The sequence below is a fragment of the Balearica regulorum genome, chromosome 2, assembly GCF_011004875.1.
Source record: "Balearica regulorum gibbericeps isolate bBalReg1 chromosome 2, bBalReg1.pri, whole genome shotgun sequence".
Taxonomy (NCBI): domain Eukaryota; kingdom Metazoa; phylum Chordata; class Aves; order Gruiformes; family Gruidae; genus Balearica; species Balearica regulorum.
Genome location: NC_046185.1, coordinates 148,979,634 through 148,993,329, shown reverse-complemented (window position 1 = coordinate 148,993,329; position 13,696 = coordinate 148,979,634). Strand labels below are relative to the sequence as shown.

Here is a 13,696-nt window from a genome sequence, read left to right as displayed (position 1 = left end):
TCCCAATGGTCCCGGCAGCGGTGCCTCTGCAGCAGCTTATGTGCTGCCTGGGCCTGTGGTTGGTTTCCCGGCGGGTGCTGCAGCCCAGCCCTGAGAGTGAGACGCGGAGGTGCACAGAACGTGGTGGGTGCTGGAAGACGTGCGCATCGCAGTGTAGCTCAGGCCACGAGTGGATGTTGTGTTCAATCCCTGATGGCAATTTCCACGTTCACCACCACAAGCAATAATTACCTGTCAAGTGTAGCGCTGCCTTACTGCCCCCTGCACACCCAGAGACTGTGCAGGGGCCCTGGGTTATTTATACAACTACCGCCAGACCCTAAATTCTGACACGGAGAACGTGCTGCTGTAGCCCCTTGCCCAAAGAGCCTGTGAGAAGCAGCAGCTGGAGCTGTGCCCGAGCTGCGCCCACGGTGCGGTGCGTGCTGCCGCACCGCAGGGCAGAGAGGGACAGGACCGTGGCTGAGGGCTGCCGCTGGGGACCCTGCCTGGCCGCACAGTGCCTCGTGGGGGATGACTCTCACAGAGTTAGAGGATCAGGTATTAGCAAGTTACTAGTTTTCAGTAAGTATTGGCTCCCGGGGGGTATCAGACTTAACAACAAAGCTCAGTATGTCCATCGGTTGGCTTGAACTTGTATTTTGGCTGTGTGCTGTGAAGGAGAAGCATGGTGCCCAGCCTCCTGGTGCACCCGGTATCTGCTGTGTGGGGCCATGCAACAGCCCCACGTGGTTAACAAGACACAGCGTTGGATCAGGCTTGTTCCCTGCAGAGCAAGGGAGTAATGTACTCAACACCTGACAAAGTAGAAGGCACCCTCGGAAAGTGTGTGCTCGGGTGTGAAGCTCTTAAGACGTTCTCCCCACCTAAATCAGCCGCTCCCAGACCAGGCTTTTCTGCACCGGCTGGAAGGGGGCTGGTTTCACCCCGCTGGGTCGGTGCGAGCACCCGAACTGCGCCTCGCCTTCGCTCTGGAGCCGCCCAGCTCGTCCTGGGCTCTCGGCCTGATGCTGAAGCTGCCGCATTCTGCCTGCACCTGCGGCCTTTGCTGCCGTGCCAGCGGAGGGGGGCACCCGGCGTGGGCACTGCTGGAACTGCGCTGTCTGTCGTGTTCATGAGGTATGAGGTAACGTTTACATTCCTTAATCGCTCCCACTGCAATGGATGTACCGGCTGAGGGCTCAGCCTTGAAATGACACTTTTAAGAAATGTTCTGCTTCACCAGGAGGACGGTGGAACAGATAGCACCTTGTTCAATCAGTCAAAGGTTTGGGTGCTTTTCTTTTTGCTTGTTTGTTTTTGTTTTTTTTTTTTTTAAATTTTCTTGCTAGTTTTCTAATCTGGAGCTCTAGCAATTAGCTTTTGTCCAGGTAAATTTGAAAGACCCTATTTTTAAATTAATACTTATGTATAGCTTTAATCTGGGGAAAATAAAGTCAGTTTTTCTCCTGATGGTTTAATGCTCTCAGGCAAACAGCTTAACGGCTAATTGAGACCATCATAAAAGTTACTAGTGACAAAACGCAAAAATATAAGCATGCAGCCCTTTATTTTTGTAAAGATCTTTGCTTATCATAGTTCTGTATATTACATTATGGTGTTATACAAATAATTTTATTTACAAAACCATGAGCTATGCAAGCTTCTTGCTTTTTTTCCTATTTGACCGATATCCATCTTTTTCAACCCTTCCCCATATATATTTTGAAAGCATGCATAAAAATTAACTTTGGTGTGGTAAAACTACTCTATGTGCCCAGCCACATACAGTATTTATTTATTTATATATATTTATAGATATGTACAAAAGTTTGCCAGTATACAGAACAGTACAGAAGTGTACATTTTAAAATCCACAATGCGATCAATTAATGGGTTACCAGGTTTCAGTAAAATAAAATTGAAGGAAAAGGGTGGATTTAGCTAAAAAAAAAAAAAGTAATCAGCAACTACCTAAATGTGTAAAACTATTTTTTTTTTCTCAGCTTGGCAAATTCTTAAATATAATCTGAATGGCAGTGCAATAGGTTGAGTTGCCTCATACACACTAAGACCAGTCTTGTTCTGTTTCTTGTGTAGAGGTTTACTGTCCAGCATACTACTTTCAAATGTACATTACAATAGTATCAAAATGTTTTGGCAAAAAGATCTCGAAAGGAACCATGACATCTGTTGACAAAAATAGAAATCTGTAACAAAGCTAAATAACACCAAAATAAAAGAAAAATATTTTAGTTTCAGTTTTACAGTTGTGTATAATCACACTTTAGTATATCTCTGTTCACTTCTAGTCCCCATAATGAAAAATAGCTTTATACAAAACAACTTACTAAATTTTTAACCATACATTTTCCCATGCTCAGGACACCGCTGCACACACGCACTCAAGTTCACTCACACACCTTCACACCTTTTTGTAAGAGGTGCTGCCTATAGGAAAGAAACGCTCTTCTATCATTACAACAGCAACAGAGTTTTACAAAAAAGCTTCACTCTAATCTGGTGTAGTAATTCGGTATTTAGCATGTGATTAGTATTAAGCCTCCAGCAATACAGCAAAATGTTTACGTTCCCTGGTTAAGACAGCGGCTGCAGATTCTTTGAAAATGAACAAAAAGCCTTGGTGAACTTGCCCGCGTGCTGTGCTTAGCCTTTAGGATGGCTCCTTGGCCGTGGATGGGGTGGACTTGCCGGCATTTCCATTCTGTGCCTTGTAGCTGGTGAAGCTAGGTGTGTGGATTGTCCTGATGCTCTTCATACCTTGGTTCAGTGAGGTGGGGGAGGTAGAGGAGGGGGGGGAGGTAGAGGAGGAGGAAGGAGGGGGTGGCCGGCCGTTTTGAGTCTGTAGTGAGAAGGAGAGATGGTGACCTTTCCCTGGGTAAGTGGGGCTCTGAAACTTGGAGGAGCCATTAGAGACGGAGGGGATGAGGGAGGTAGAGTAAGTTATGCGACCTGTCTGAGGACCGAGAAGGTTAGAGGAAGGAATGGAGGTTTTAGTAGGTGGATTAAGAGGGTTAGAGCTGTCACCGCTAGAAGCAGGTGCTGAGCTGCTTTTCCCAGAAGTGGGAGAAAAGGCTGGGATCTTAGAAGCAGGTAGGGTAGGGGAAGTAGCCTTATAGTCCCCACCAGCTTTCTTAGCACTTCCATTAGCCTGCAAATAAAGACGGCAGGAGACAGTTTGTCAGAAAGCCAGTAACATGATAAACCAACAGGACCTGGGAAAATAGCCCTACAGAGAATAAGAATTAACAGTTTGAGGCCTAAGCTAGGTCTTGCAGCTGTGGACTGGACCTGGTAGAACACCCAAAGTGCCCAACGAAGAATGCATAGAAAGAGAGCGAGCGAGCCAACAAAGCTTTTGTGAGAAGGTGCAGTCTATGGGTTACAGACCAGTCGCTACATCGGCCATGCTTCTGGGTTATTAACGTGTGAACAGACATGTCCGGCCGGAGAGTTAATGTGCATCTACTGCCATCTATTACACAGACAGGTTAGTGTCCAAGGCTTCCTGTAAAGACTCTGAACAGAAGCATTCCCAGCTCTCCTAAGGAACCGCCACATTTACCAAAGAGAAAGTAGTTGACATCTTAAAATTACAGCTGAATACTGCAGTTTAAAAAAAACAAAACAAACATGACCAACCAACCAACCAACAAACCCCCAAAAAACAAACAAACAAAAAAAAAAGCAGCAGGTGTTTTATTGCAGACATGCATGCACAAGCATGGTGAAAAGATCAGTAGATACTGTCATGCCCCCAGGATCCAGGACGTCCAGTTAGACCTCACTTGAAAGTCAGGCATCCATTATTTGGTACAATCTCAGTCAGTTACTGGAGGTTTTAAATAAACAAACAACACGAAATGTCCATCCAAACACCGGGTTTAGGGTAAAACTACCTGTCTGTATTGGCGTGGATCCTGCAGCCTGTGCTGTTTGCCTGCTTTCTCCATGCTTCCTTGTCTAGCTTTTGAAGCCATGGGGACTGGCATCCGGCTTGTCTGGGAGGCAGTGCTGGAGCCCTGCGGAAATGAGCGGAGGGGCAGGGAGGGGAGACAAGGAGGAGGCGTGATCAGCACCCGTGTGCTTGGAGAGGAGACTGCACACCATGCGCCAAAAAAAAAAGCCACAGTACTACATGCAGGGAAAGTTCAGGAGCTTCACACCGCAGGTGTTAATTTCCAGAATCAAATGGAGAAAACTGCTCAGCTACTGATCAGCCTGGATTTCATGTCAGTGATGCTTATCATTTCACACAGCAGATTATTCGACCCAGCTCCCCTGCATTTGCCCATCACCAATCAGCAGCAAAGATTAAAAAAACCAAACCCAATGGTCTATTAGCTGTTAGACACCTCGTGGGGAGCCCAAACAAGCCACCTGAAAGGAAGCAAACGAATCACAAGACCCTCTTGTTTAATGGTGATTATTGCAGATTTTAGAAAGCAGCTGGAGGTTTGATTTCTTGGACTAAGGTACCTTACGTGAAGTGGCTGGGACTGACGGAGGGGGCTCTACGCCAGCAAGGCTCTCATCCAGCACTACAAGCTCTCGGGGTGGGGTCTCTGGTACTATCTGGGCAGAGAAGGGGACAGTGCTTCCCTCAGAGCTGTATGTGCTTTCAGGGACAGATTTTGGACTCATTTCACTGATGGTGTTTTCCAGCTGCTTTATAGTCTGCTCAAGGCTGTCTAGTGTTCGGTATGTACTCTGTCGAATTTCATCAGTCCTAGACAAGGATGCTGCAGCTCCAGGGGGTCCCTCTTGCTTCCCAGAAGGACTTTTGTCACTGTCCTCGGGCTGAGACCTGGTGATTTCAAATCTCTTTGCTTCCTTGTGCTGCTTCAGGGTCCCATCTTCCTCCTCTTCTTCATAGACCACAACCTGCAAGGTCTTCTTCCCAGTCTTCGTTCCTGTCCGTATTGCCTGTGTCAGAGCAGCCAGCTGCTTTTTAGGGAATTTGAACTTAAATTTTTTTTTCGAATCCTGCCTGCTTCCAAACTGATCAGCAGAGTCTGCGTTTGCTTCTGTGTTTAGCCCATAGATCTGGCGGAATTTGTTAAAATTTGTCTTTGTGCTTTCCTCCTCTGCAGGAGGTCTGGTTTCTACAGGGTCGGAGGAAGACTGAAGGTCCAATATGTACTGCTCCTTGAGATTGTGAGCCGCTGAATACTCTGTGATCGCTTTTCTGTCATTAACTACTGGTGGCTCTTCCCTCTGGCTCTCGGAGATCTCCTGTGCTTCGTTTTCTTCCTCTTCTTCTTCCTCTTCTATCTTTTCCTCTGTCATCATTTTCTCCAACTCCTCATCACATTCCTCAAAAATGGTAGAAAGCCGCTTATACGCTGACCTAATATCCATCGGTTCATCAAAAATGATGATGACGGGTTTTTTGTCCAGACACACCACTGGCTCTTCGCTGTCTGTGTTTTCTGGGATACCCTTCTCCGATGCCACGTCCTTCCTTGCATCAATGTTCACTGTTTGCACATCTCCACCTTTCCGGCTGACTATATCATGAACTTCCCCGCTTGAGAGGACCTGAACAGCTGTTTTAGTAATCATGAAGGCAATGTTTTCTGTGGGTGGGTTGTCTTCACTTGGAGAGCTAGCCAGAGAGTCTGTCTCTTCAATGCTGTTCACGCTGTTAATTCTGGACACTTTGGGTCTTAGCACAACCTGATTGTAGTTGACGGCAGAAGCTTCTTGCTCCTGTGAGGAAGGTTGAGGCCCCGTAGCCTCCTGTGTGTGCCTCATGAGAGGGGCAACGCTGCTGATGGGGATATGCTTGCCCATGGCCTGCAAGGCTTCACCCTGCGGCAGGCCCTGGCGAGCATCTCGTGGGAGTCCATAGTTTGGCTTTTGTTTTCCAGTTTCAACAGCTGGAAAATGAGATCCTAAAATATCTTGAGCCCCAATTCGTTTGTCATCCTCTGGCAAACTGACACCAGACAGGTTTGTGCTCATATTCTGGAGATTTTTCTTAGAATAGTCTCTACTGTCTACAAACAAACCCTTGCTAAATGTAGGACTGTCATTCATTGAAAAGCCAATTTTACTGTCAGCTGTGCTGGATGAATCAGAACCCAATTCTTCTTCAGTTTTCCCTTCCCTCTTCTCTTTAGGATGGTCACTATCTGTGGGAGATCCTGTTGTAGCCCCATACACCTAAGGGGGAAAGTTGGATTACTTAGTTATTCAGGGCTGTTACCTTTACAGGACTTTTTTTTTTCTTTTTTTTTTCCCCCAAATAAATCATCATATTCTCAGGGGAACTGGAGACCTTGTGAACTCACCACTGTTTACTGCTGCAGAGGCATGTCTGACGTTGTCATCTGATTCCTGTCTGTCTTTGGGGCAAAATTCCAAATTCTGGCAGAACAGCACATGACATTACTGCTCTGTGCTATGCATGCGGTTGTTACCTAGGGCTCCTGTCTTAACAAGGCCTCCAGAATATGCAAAAGCACACTAATTACCTTCTTTCCAATGTAGAAAAAGATTCACAGTATCTGATTAAGTTCTGCTGGAACACATCAAAGGGAGCCTGATGTGGAAGGGCTGACAGCAGGGCGCTGCGGCTTCCTAGCTCACTGGAGAGCCAAATGCCAGAGTCTGGCTAGCCTTGAAAGGAAGTTTTGTACCCGTAAAAGCTGATTTTCAAATTACAACATTTTGCTGCTTCTAATGTTGCTCGCACCTCAGCAGTGCTGTTCCGTCACAGTTAATATGATCACAGTCTAAGCATTTCTAAATCCTTGCTGCAGCTTAAAAGTATTCCTTCAAAATTACTAGGGGCACCCTGCAATGTCCATGGAAGTACAGAATAAAACACTGAGCTACATTCATTTATAGAAGCAACTCCAAACAGCACACAGAGAGGTCATCCACTAGCTCAAAAGTAGTAATATTCCCAGCACTGCAAATTTAAGGGGGCTTTTTTCTTTTATTTTCACATGAGGTGCCCTGGAGATGCTGTTTCATAATACAAGGCTTTTCTTTGGGGCTTGGTTTGGTAAGTGCTGGTGAGAGCTTAGGATAAAGACCTGAAGAGACACCATGCCTACGAACGAGCAAGAGAGAAAACTACACTCAAAAGATGGCTTGCCAAGAAGGAAATGAATCTGGCCTCAAGTACCTGAAGGCAGTGAGCCAAAGGTGTTACTGCTGACATTGCTTGAGACTAGAAGCTGACTCCTAACACATCAGGACAGATTATACTTATATGAGCATCAAGACGTGCAGAAGATCAGTCAGGAGAGTTGCTCTCCCACCTCAGATGAGTGACGGTACAGAAATCCACAGGTTGGCTAGTGCATGTAGTCCCCATGCACGCGGAGGTTCACAAGGTATAGTTTCTATGTCCCATGTGATATTTTCTTATATACTGTCTGAGGATTTTACACAGAAAAACTTTACACACAATCAAAACACAGGAGCGAGAAAGCGGTAAGACCAGAGTCACAGTTCATCTCTACAAAGGCTTACTAGCAGTAACAAAGCTGTGCAGCTGCTCCACGGATACTTTGACATCCCTCATATTTCTAAGTAAGGAGGAGCTATGATGCAAACCAGCCACAGCCAGTGAGGCATCAGTGGGCAGGCTGACACCGTCTGTGCTTTGTGCTGAGAGCTGGTATCAGAATAGAACCCCAGGGCTTGTGATCACCTCAGGCCCAGACTTGCTAAGTGGTAAGTGCCTTCTGGTCCTGCTACACACCAGAGCTCCCAGAATTAGGCCAGGCCATTTAAGGGCGCTCGTTGCCTGTGGATCTGCTGACTCAGTGACTGTGTTCCTATTTCTCCCTCTCTTTTTTAGCAAGTTCCGCTGCTTCTTCCAAGCATCGGTGCAACATCTTGTGGTGTCATTATACAATACATCTCATTTTAGGAACTGCTGCCTTCCTACTAAAAAATTAAACCACAACAAAATTAATTTCCTTTATGAATTTCTCATGACCATAAGGGTCCATATTTAAAGCCAATAAACACAATCCTAAATCTCATTAACCTTAATGTCCTGAACTCTGTGTTATTCCAATAAATAGCAGCTTATGGCAATTATTCGGCAGCACTTTTCAAAGAAAAATTTGTGCTACAGGATGTGCAGTTTCTTGAGTGGTGACCCAGGTTTTCGTGTAACAATACAATGATCTCATTCTGACACCAGTAGTAATGAGGACAAATAGAGATACATTCACTTTTTTTTTCCTCCGTAACACTGTCATGCACTCCACAACAAAGCATTATTTTTTTTCCCTTTTGCTCATACCCATGAAATTGTACCCTCACCCAGCCAGGTGGTTGCAGCTTTACACTAGAACTGCTCTTTGGGCAGCAGAAAGCCAAGTCCTTATGTACGATGCCCTGACCTGGCAGCAGTACCTTCTGGGGGACGTATGGATTCTGATGCTAGTAATATATCAGACACCACCATCTAGGTGTCACCTTATGCTTTACAGCTGCAGTGTCCTATGCAGATGCAGCTCACTATGGTTAGGGCAGTTGGGTTCTCCTCTGCCTTGGCAACCTGGCAAAGTCATTTTCTCTCTCCCTGCCTCAGTTTCTGTTAAATTAAGTTGAAGTGCGATGTCTCCCATAAAATCCTTGGGGAGCCGTTCATGATGCTACATGAGAAAAGGTATTACTGCTATTTCTAATTTGCATACACACACAAAATGCATGAAAAAGTTGAAATGGTGCACTCAAGAGCTGTGTTTTCTTCCCCATGATATCTCCCTTCATTGCAAACTGGCATTTGGCTGACAAGTTGTTGTGCCTGCATGACTCCCTAAACCCAGCAATGATTCAATTCCTTACTCTTAAAAAAGAGGTCTGCAAAGGCAAAAGTATTTGTCCTTTTAGTCATCCTACACATTGGTTGCCCACTAAAAGCACTCAACTCAGTTGGCAACCTCAGTCCAGACACAGCTGTGAAATTCACCCCAATTTGGCTGTGGCCCCAGACACAGGGCACCTCCTCCGAGTCCCATGACTGAAGAGTGAATCTTGAGCATTAACTTTCAGAGTCAGGGCAAACTCAGCCCATCCACCTTGACTCTATCTTCCAGTAAACTGAATGGGATTTCTGAATATCTAATGACTATTTCTGGGACCAACAAATGAACCAAAATAAAGCAGAAATTCTCTAAAGCGGCTCTTGAGACTTAGAGGAACCACTAATTCTCATGACAAGAACAAGGCTTAGGAGAGATGCTTCACCATCCATTGCCAGAACAGCATTGGAAGGGTGTTCTGAGGAGTATGAGCATCTCTTTGGTGGAAACTGATGGATCCTCTTTTAATTTTGATTTCACAGAATCATAAAACTTTATGCAACCCTTGTATAATTCCTCATGAGACGCATAATGCAGATTGATATAATGTTCCATATGAGCATTTCTGAGTCATGCTAAGATAAAAGGAAGGAAACCACTGGGCAGTGGTGGGAGCAGGTTAGACAGAACAAGGTTCAAGATATAAGATTAGTTTTGAAGGAAAGAAGGTTATGCCAAGACTGGGTGGCATGTTTACAAATGCTACTTGTTACCTTCTTTTCCTTGTGATGCATTAAAGTCCCAGGCCTTATGTCTTTAACATGTGTATCATTTCTGGACTGTTCAGCATGACTGTTTGAGTTTACATCCATAAAAGAGCACTTCTGGAAAGCCTAGGAAATAAATACTGCAGGTTATCAGGAGACCAAGAGCTTTTACACAGAAATGTCTGGAGGTGACCAACCACAAAGAGAACATTTGTTTTGAACATTCACAGCTCGATAATATTATCTACTAGCTCATGAGATAATAGAGTTTTTTGGGGTTTTTGGGGGTTTTTTTTTTAGACTATCAGACTAAGAGAAATAGGGCATCCCCTCCAGTCTGCCAAGACTGCACTCTAACTCATCATGCTGACCTCAACGTTCCCTGCAGGGAGATGAACTTGATTTCTATTTTTACTGATGGGAAGACGAAGGCACACAGAGGTGCTGCAATCTATCCAAACTTCAGTAGTAAGCCCATGACAAACTTCGGGCTTGTGACAGTACCTACTTCCTAGTGACTGATAATCATGCAAGAGCTACGTAACTCCACTTGTCACCACACAAACTGTTACTATAATTTTAGACTTGGAGATGTGTCTTTGCCACAGGCCTCACTTATGCTCCAGATGATGACAGTTCCAACATATGGGCTTCGGGACTACTGGCCTCCCACCACATGTACCCCAGGGCATGGCCTGGACTTTTCAGCCATTTCCTTTTTCTTGCCATTTCCTTTGGGTTTCTCTGTCCAAATGGGTCCCAGATCTGGAGGAGCAGAACTATCACTGCCACCACTGCGCCGTGCTGGCTGCCAAGTGTGCATCACTGGGATCTCTGCAGGCTTCTAATGGTACGGTCTGCCTTCAGTGAGATGTACAGGCAGGACATCTCTGCCAGCCAGAGGAATGAGGGAGGCGTGCTTACAGAACTCACACTGTGACATGTGAGACGATTATATTCTTATGCCATATATTAGGGAAATTATTTAATGCCTGGCACCTATCATGAAATTAACAGCCCTGATTACAGATTAGAATCAGGCCTGTTCTTTAAATATTGTACTCATAGGTATTGCATGTTGATGCAAAAATCAGAAAAGTAACAATAATGAAAAAATCCAGTGCAAAAATCAGGGTGTAGAGTTTCTTTTGGTTTTCTGTTGCATCTTATTTGTGTGGATCTATAGACCAGACTACCTAAGATGACATGGAACTATTAGAAAAAGTAGTCTTGCTCCTCATAATACACGGTATGGACTTTCCCCAGCTTACCCACTTGTGAGACCAGTGATGTGTTTTTGAGTTAGGCATACCAGCCACAAAGGCATCTTCAAAGTCCTTCAGACTTTAAGTGACAAAGAATCAACTATTATTTCCCTTAGTAATTTGTTTATTTATCACCTTTGCTCCCAAATAGCTATAACAGCATCCAAATACAGTCTGTGCTGCAGCAGCTGATTATTATTACGTCTTTTTCTGCTAGACTATAAAAAGGTACTTCCCATGAAAGTACCTCCACGTTGTACTGGTCTCTTTTGAACCTTCATATTCTTAACAGCCTTTTCAAATGCGGGACACATGGATACTTAATCGTGGATGCAGCAGCACAGTGCTGATCTCACTGATCTTGTACACAGAGATAGAAACATCTACACCCAAAGCAGACACTAACTTTGTGGCAACAGCACTGATCTGGGAGCTCCTGTCAACTTGTTACTGCAACTCCTGTTTCTTTCGAAGACATGTAGTTGTGGTCTGCTCTATATTTTGTTGTTCTTCATGTGGACTTTATATTGCAGTGAATTTATTATGACCATTAAGTGATTGCTATCATCTCCCTGCTCTCATACTTTACTAATTTGAATTTAGCTGATTTAAACAGTAAGGATTTTAAACGCATTTCCAGACTGTTGATGAAAATACAGAGTGACACTGGGCCGTAGCTGATCCCTATGGGATCTGACTATAAACACCTGCATCAAGAGCAGCACTTTTTAGACCCACACAGCTCTCAATCATCCTATGATAGGGGGTTGTCTACTCTATGGTGCCAGATTTTTATCAGAATGTTGTATGATGTTTGATCAAATGATTTACAAAAATGTTTATAGGTATACAATTCAGTTTAAGCAAACCTGTTACCTGATCAAAGAGTGTTGTTTGCTTTGACAGATCTGTGTTCCATTACATCGTGTTTACTAGCACAACTGTTTATGTCTGTACTCTAGTTCTTCACTGATTGAATCCCATACCTGATTTTCCATTATTCTGCCTGTGACTCATATCAGACTAACGAGCCTGTAGCTCCTGGATCAAGCGGTTTGCCCTTTCTAAAACATGGTATTCTGACAACCCTCTAAAATATACCTGTTATTTTAGTATTTGTTTAAAATGAGCATTGCTTGTCCCCCAAACTAGCATTTAAACACTCATTCCCTGTTCAGCTACCATGCCTATTTTTCCTCCTTAGCTCCCCTCAGCCCCCCTTTCCAGCCTTAACCTCCATTTCATTGTCACCAGTTGCAAGGCAGCCAGGTTGCTTTCCTGGAGAGAGGAGACAATGTGACGGTTTCACTGTCCCCAGCTCTCCTGTCGCACTAGCTATTAGCATGCACACAGGGCACAAGGGTACACTGCTGCAGGTAAACCTGCAAACCAGCTGTCTGAAGCGCTGGTGGGTGAGAGTTGAGCAGGGTGCACCCATCACAGTTGCTGCTTAACATCCACATCTCCTGTGCTGCAAAGACTCCCTGGGCAGCATCAAACCCACCTTTCAGCAGGTGGACAGCAGGGTCATCTCATGTTGTGACGAATGCTCTGAAACACCCCAACATCAGGTTACAGCCAGTTAAACTGATCCACATCTCCTGTCCTCATATGGGCATGAAGAGGACAGAGGGTGCCCCTGGGAAGCTGGAGCTTGCTGATGGTAGCTGGAATAGTTGGCTTTTTCTGCAGCTTTGCTGTCACCGAACTAAACCACCCCATGTGCTCTCAAGCGAAGGACCAGCAAGAGAACACTACTCCTGTGCCACTGGCAGAGTAATGTACTAATTACACAACTGGGAACAGCAGATGTTTCAATGTGCAAATGCTCTGGGAAACACTGGACTGTGGCACAGACCCAAGTGAGCACAGCCCACCAAGAGCAGACCCTGTATTCTCTGTTTCCACCAACGTTAACACAAATGACAGGCTCTCAGCACCTTGCTGCCCGGCTACTAAGTCAGAAATGCTAGGCCAGGGACAACTGCACCAAATACACACCAATATTTTACTTGTCCCATCTACATGTGTAAGATTCTCCAGTGGTAACCACTGCATTCTTGACCACTCTCTCAGCTCCAGACATCTTGAACAAAATTTGGGTGGTGCTTATGAAACGTGTACCACCCAGTGCAACAGAGTGGGATCGGGTGAGACTGGCAGACCTACTTTCTTTCGCTTTCTGAGCTAGAAGTTGTGCCGAGGTCCTAGAAGTGAGATTGGGCACAGGTCTCTTCATGTGCAACTCAAAGGGCATACCTGTAATTCTGCCATTATTTTATCTCCTTCCTCTTCCTCTTCATCTTTTGCAGCTGATGCTACAGCATGCCCTGTGCTCCGAGGACAATGGCCTGATCCTCTTTAGGGGCTTTAGATTGTGCTATTGCCCGGCATCTTCACTGCAGTCCTATAAGGGGATAAGAAAACACAGACAATATAGTAGAGCCCTGCTGATGCAAAGCAAATACAGAAAATTCAACACTACAGCAATTCCCCTGCTGCAAGGTCCCTCTCTTCCTTTTTGAGGAGACTGCTACTTCATCAGCTCAAAAGCAACCAACAATTGTCGATGTTGTAGCATGTGCATAGAATAAAAAGCTTCCTAACTTGGACCTCTCTCTACTTCCTTCAGGGAACAGAACAGATGGGGAAAGGAAGCCCAAAGAAACTAATTTGCAACATTTCTGTAAAAAACCCCTCAAATCTGAGCTGATCTTCCCCATCTGTGTAAGGCATGCTTTTTTTTTTAGTTTTAATCCTCTTACCACTCTAAATGAAAGCAGCCTGTGACTCGTCTTCATTGCTAGGAGGTAAGAGCAGCAAGACTCCTGTAAACAGAACTGATCAAACCTTACTTGTTCATTTGGCCTAACAGTAGCATTTCCTG

General features: G+C 45.0%; 1 protein-coding gene across 1 annotated transcript in view; it reads right to left on the bottom strand.

Moving 5' to 3' along the window:
- Positions 1-1,530: 1,530 nt before the first annotated feature.
- KIAA1217 (KIAA1217 ortholog) overlaps positions 1,531-13,696 on the bottom strand; it is a 191,378-nt gene continuing 179,212 nt past the window's right edge. The window contains 6 exon segments of the mRNA XM_075747045.1: positions 1,531-3,151; positions 3,900-4,022; positions 4,480-6,168; positions 9,551-9,670; positions 13,069-13,166; positions 13,417-13,435. Of these exon segments, the coding sequence (XP_075603160.1) occupies positions 2,654-3,151; positions 3,900-4,022; positions 4,480-6,168; positions 9,551-9,670; positions 13,069-13,166; positions 13,417-13,435 (2,547 nt within the window). The 3' untranslated portion in view covers positions 1,531-2,653.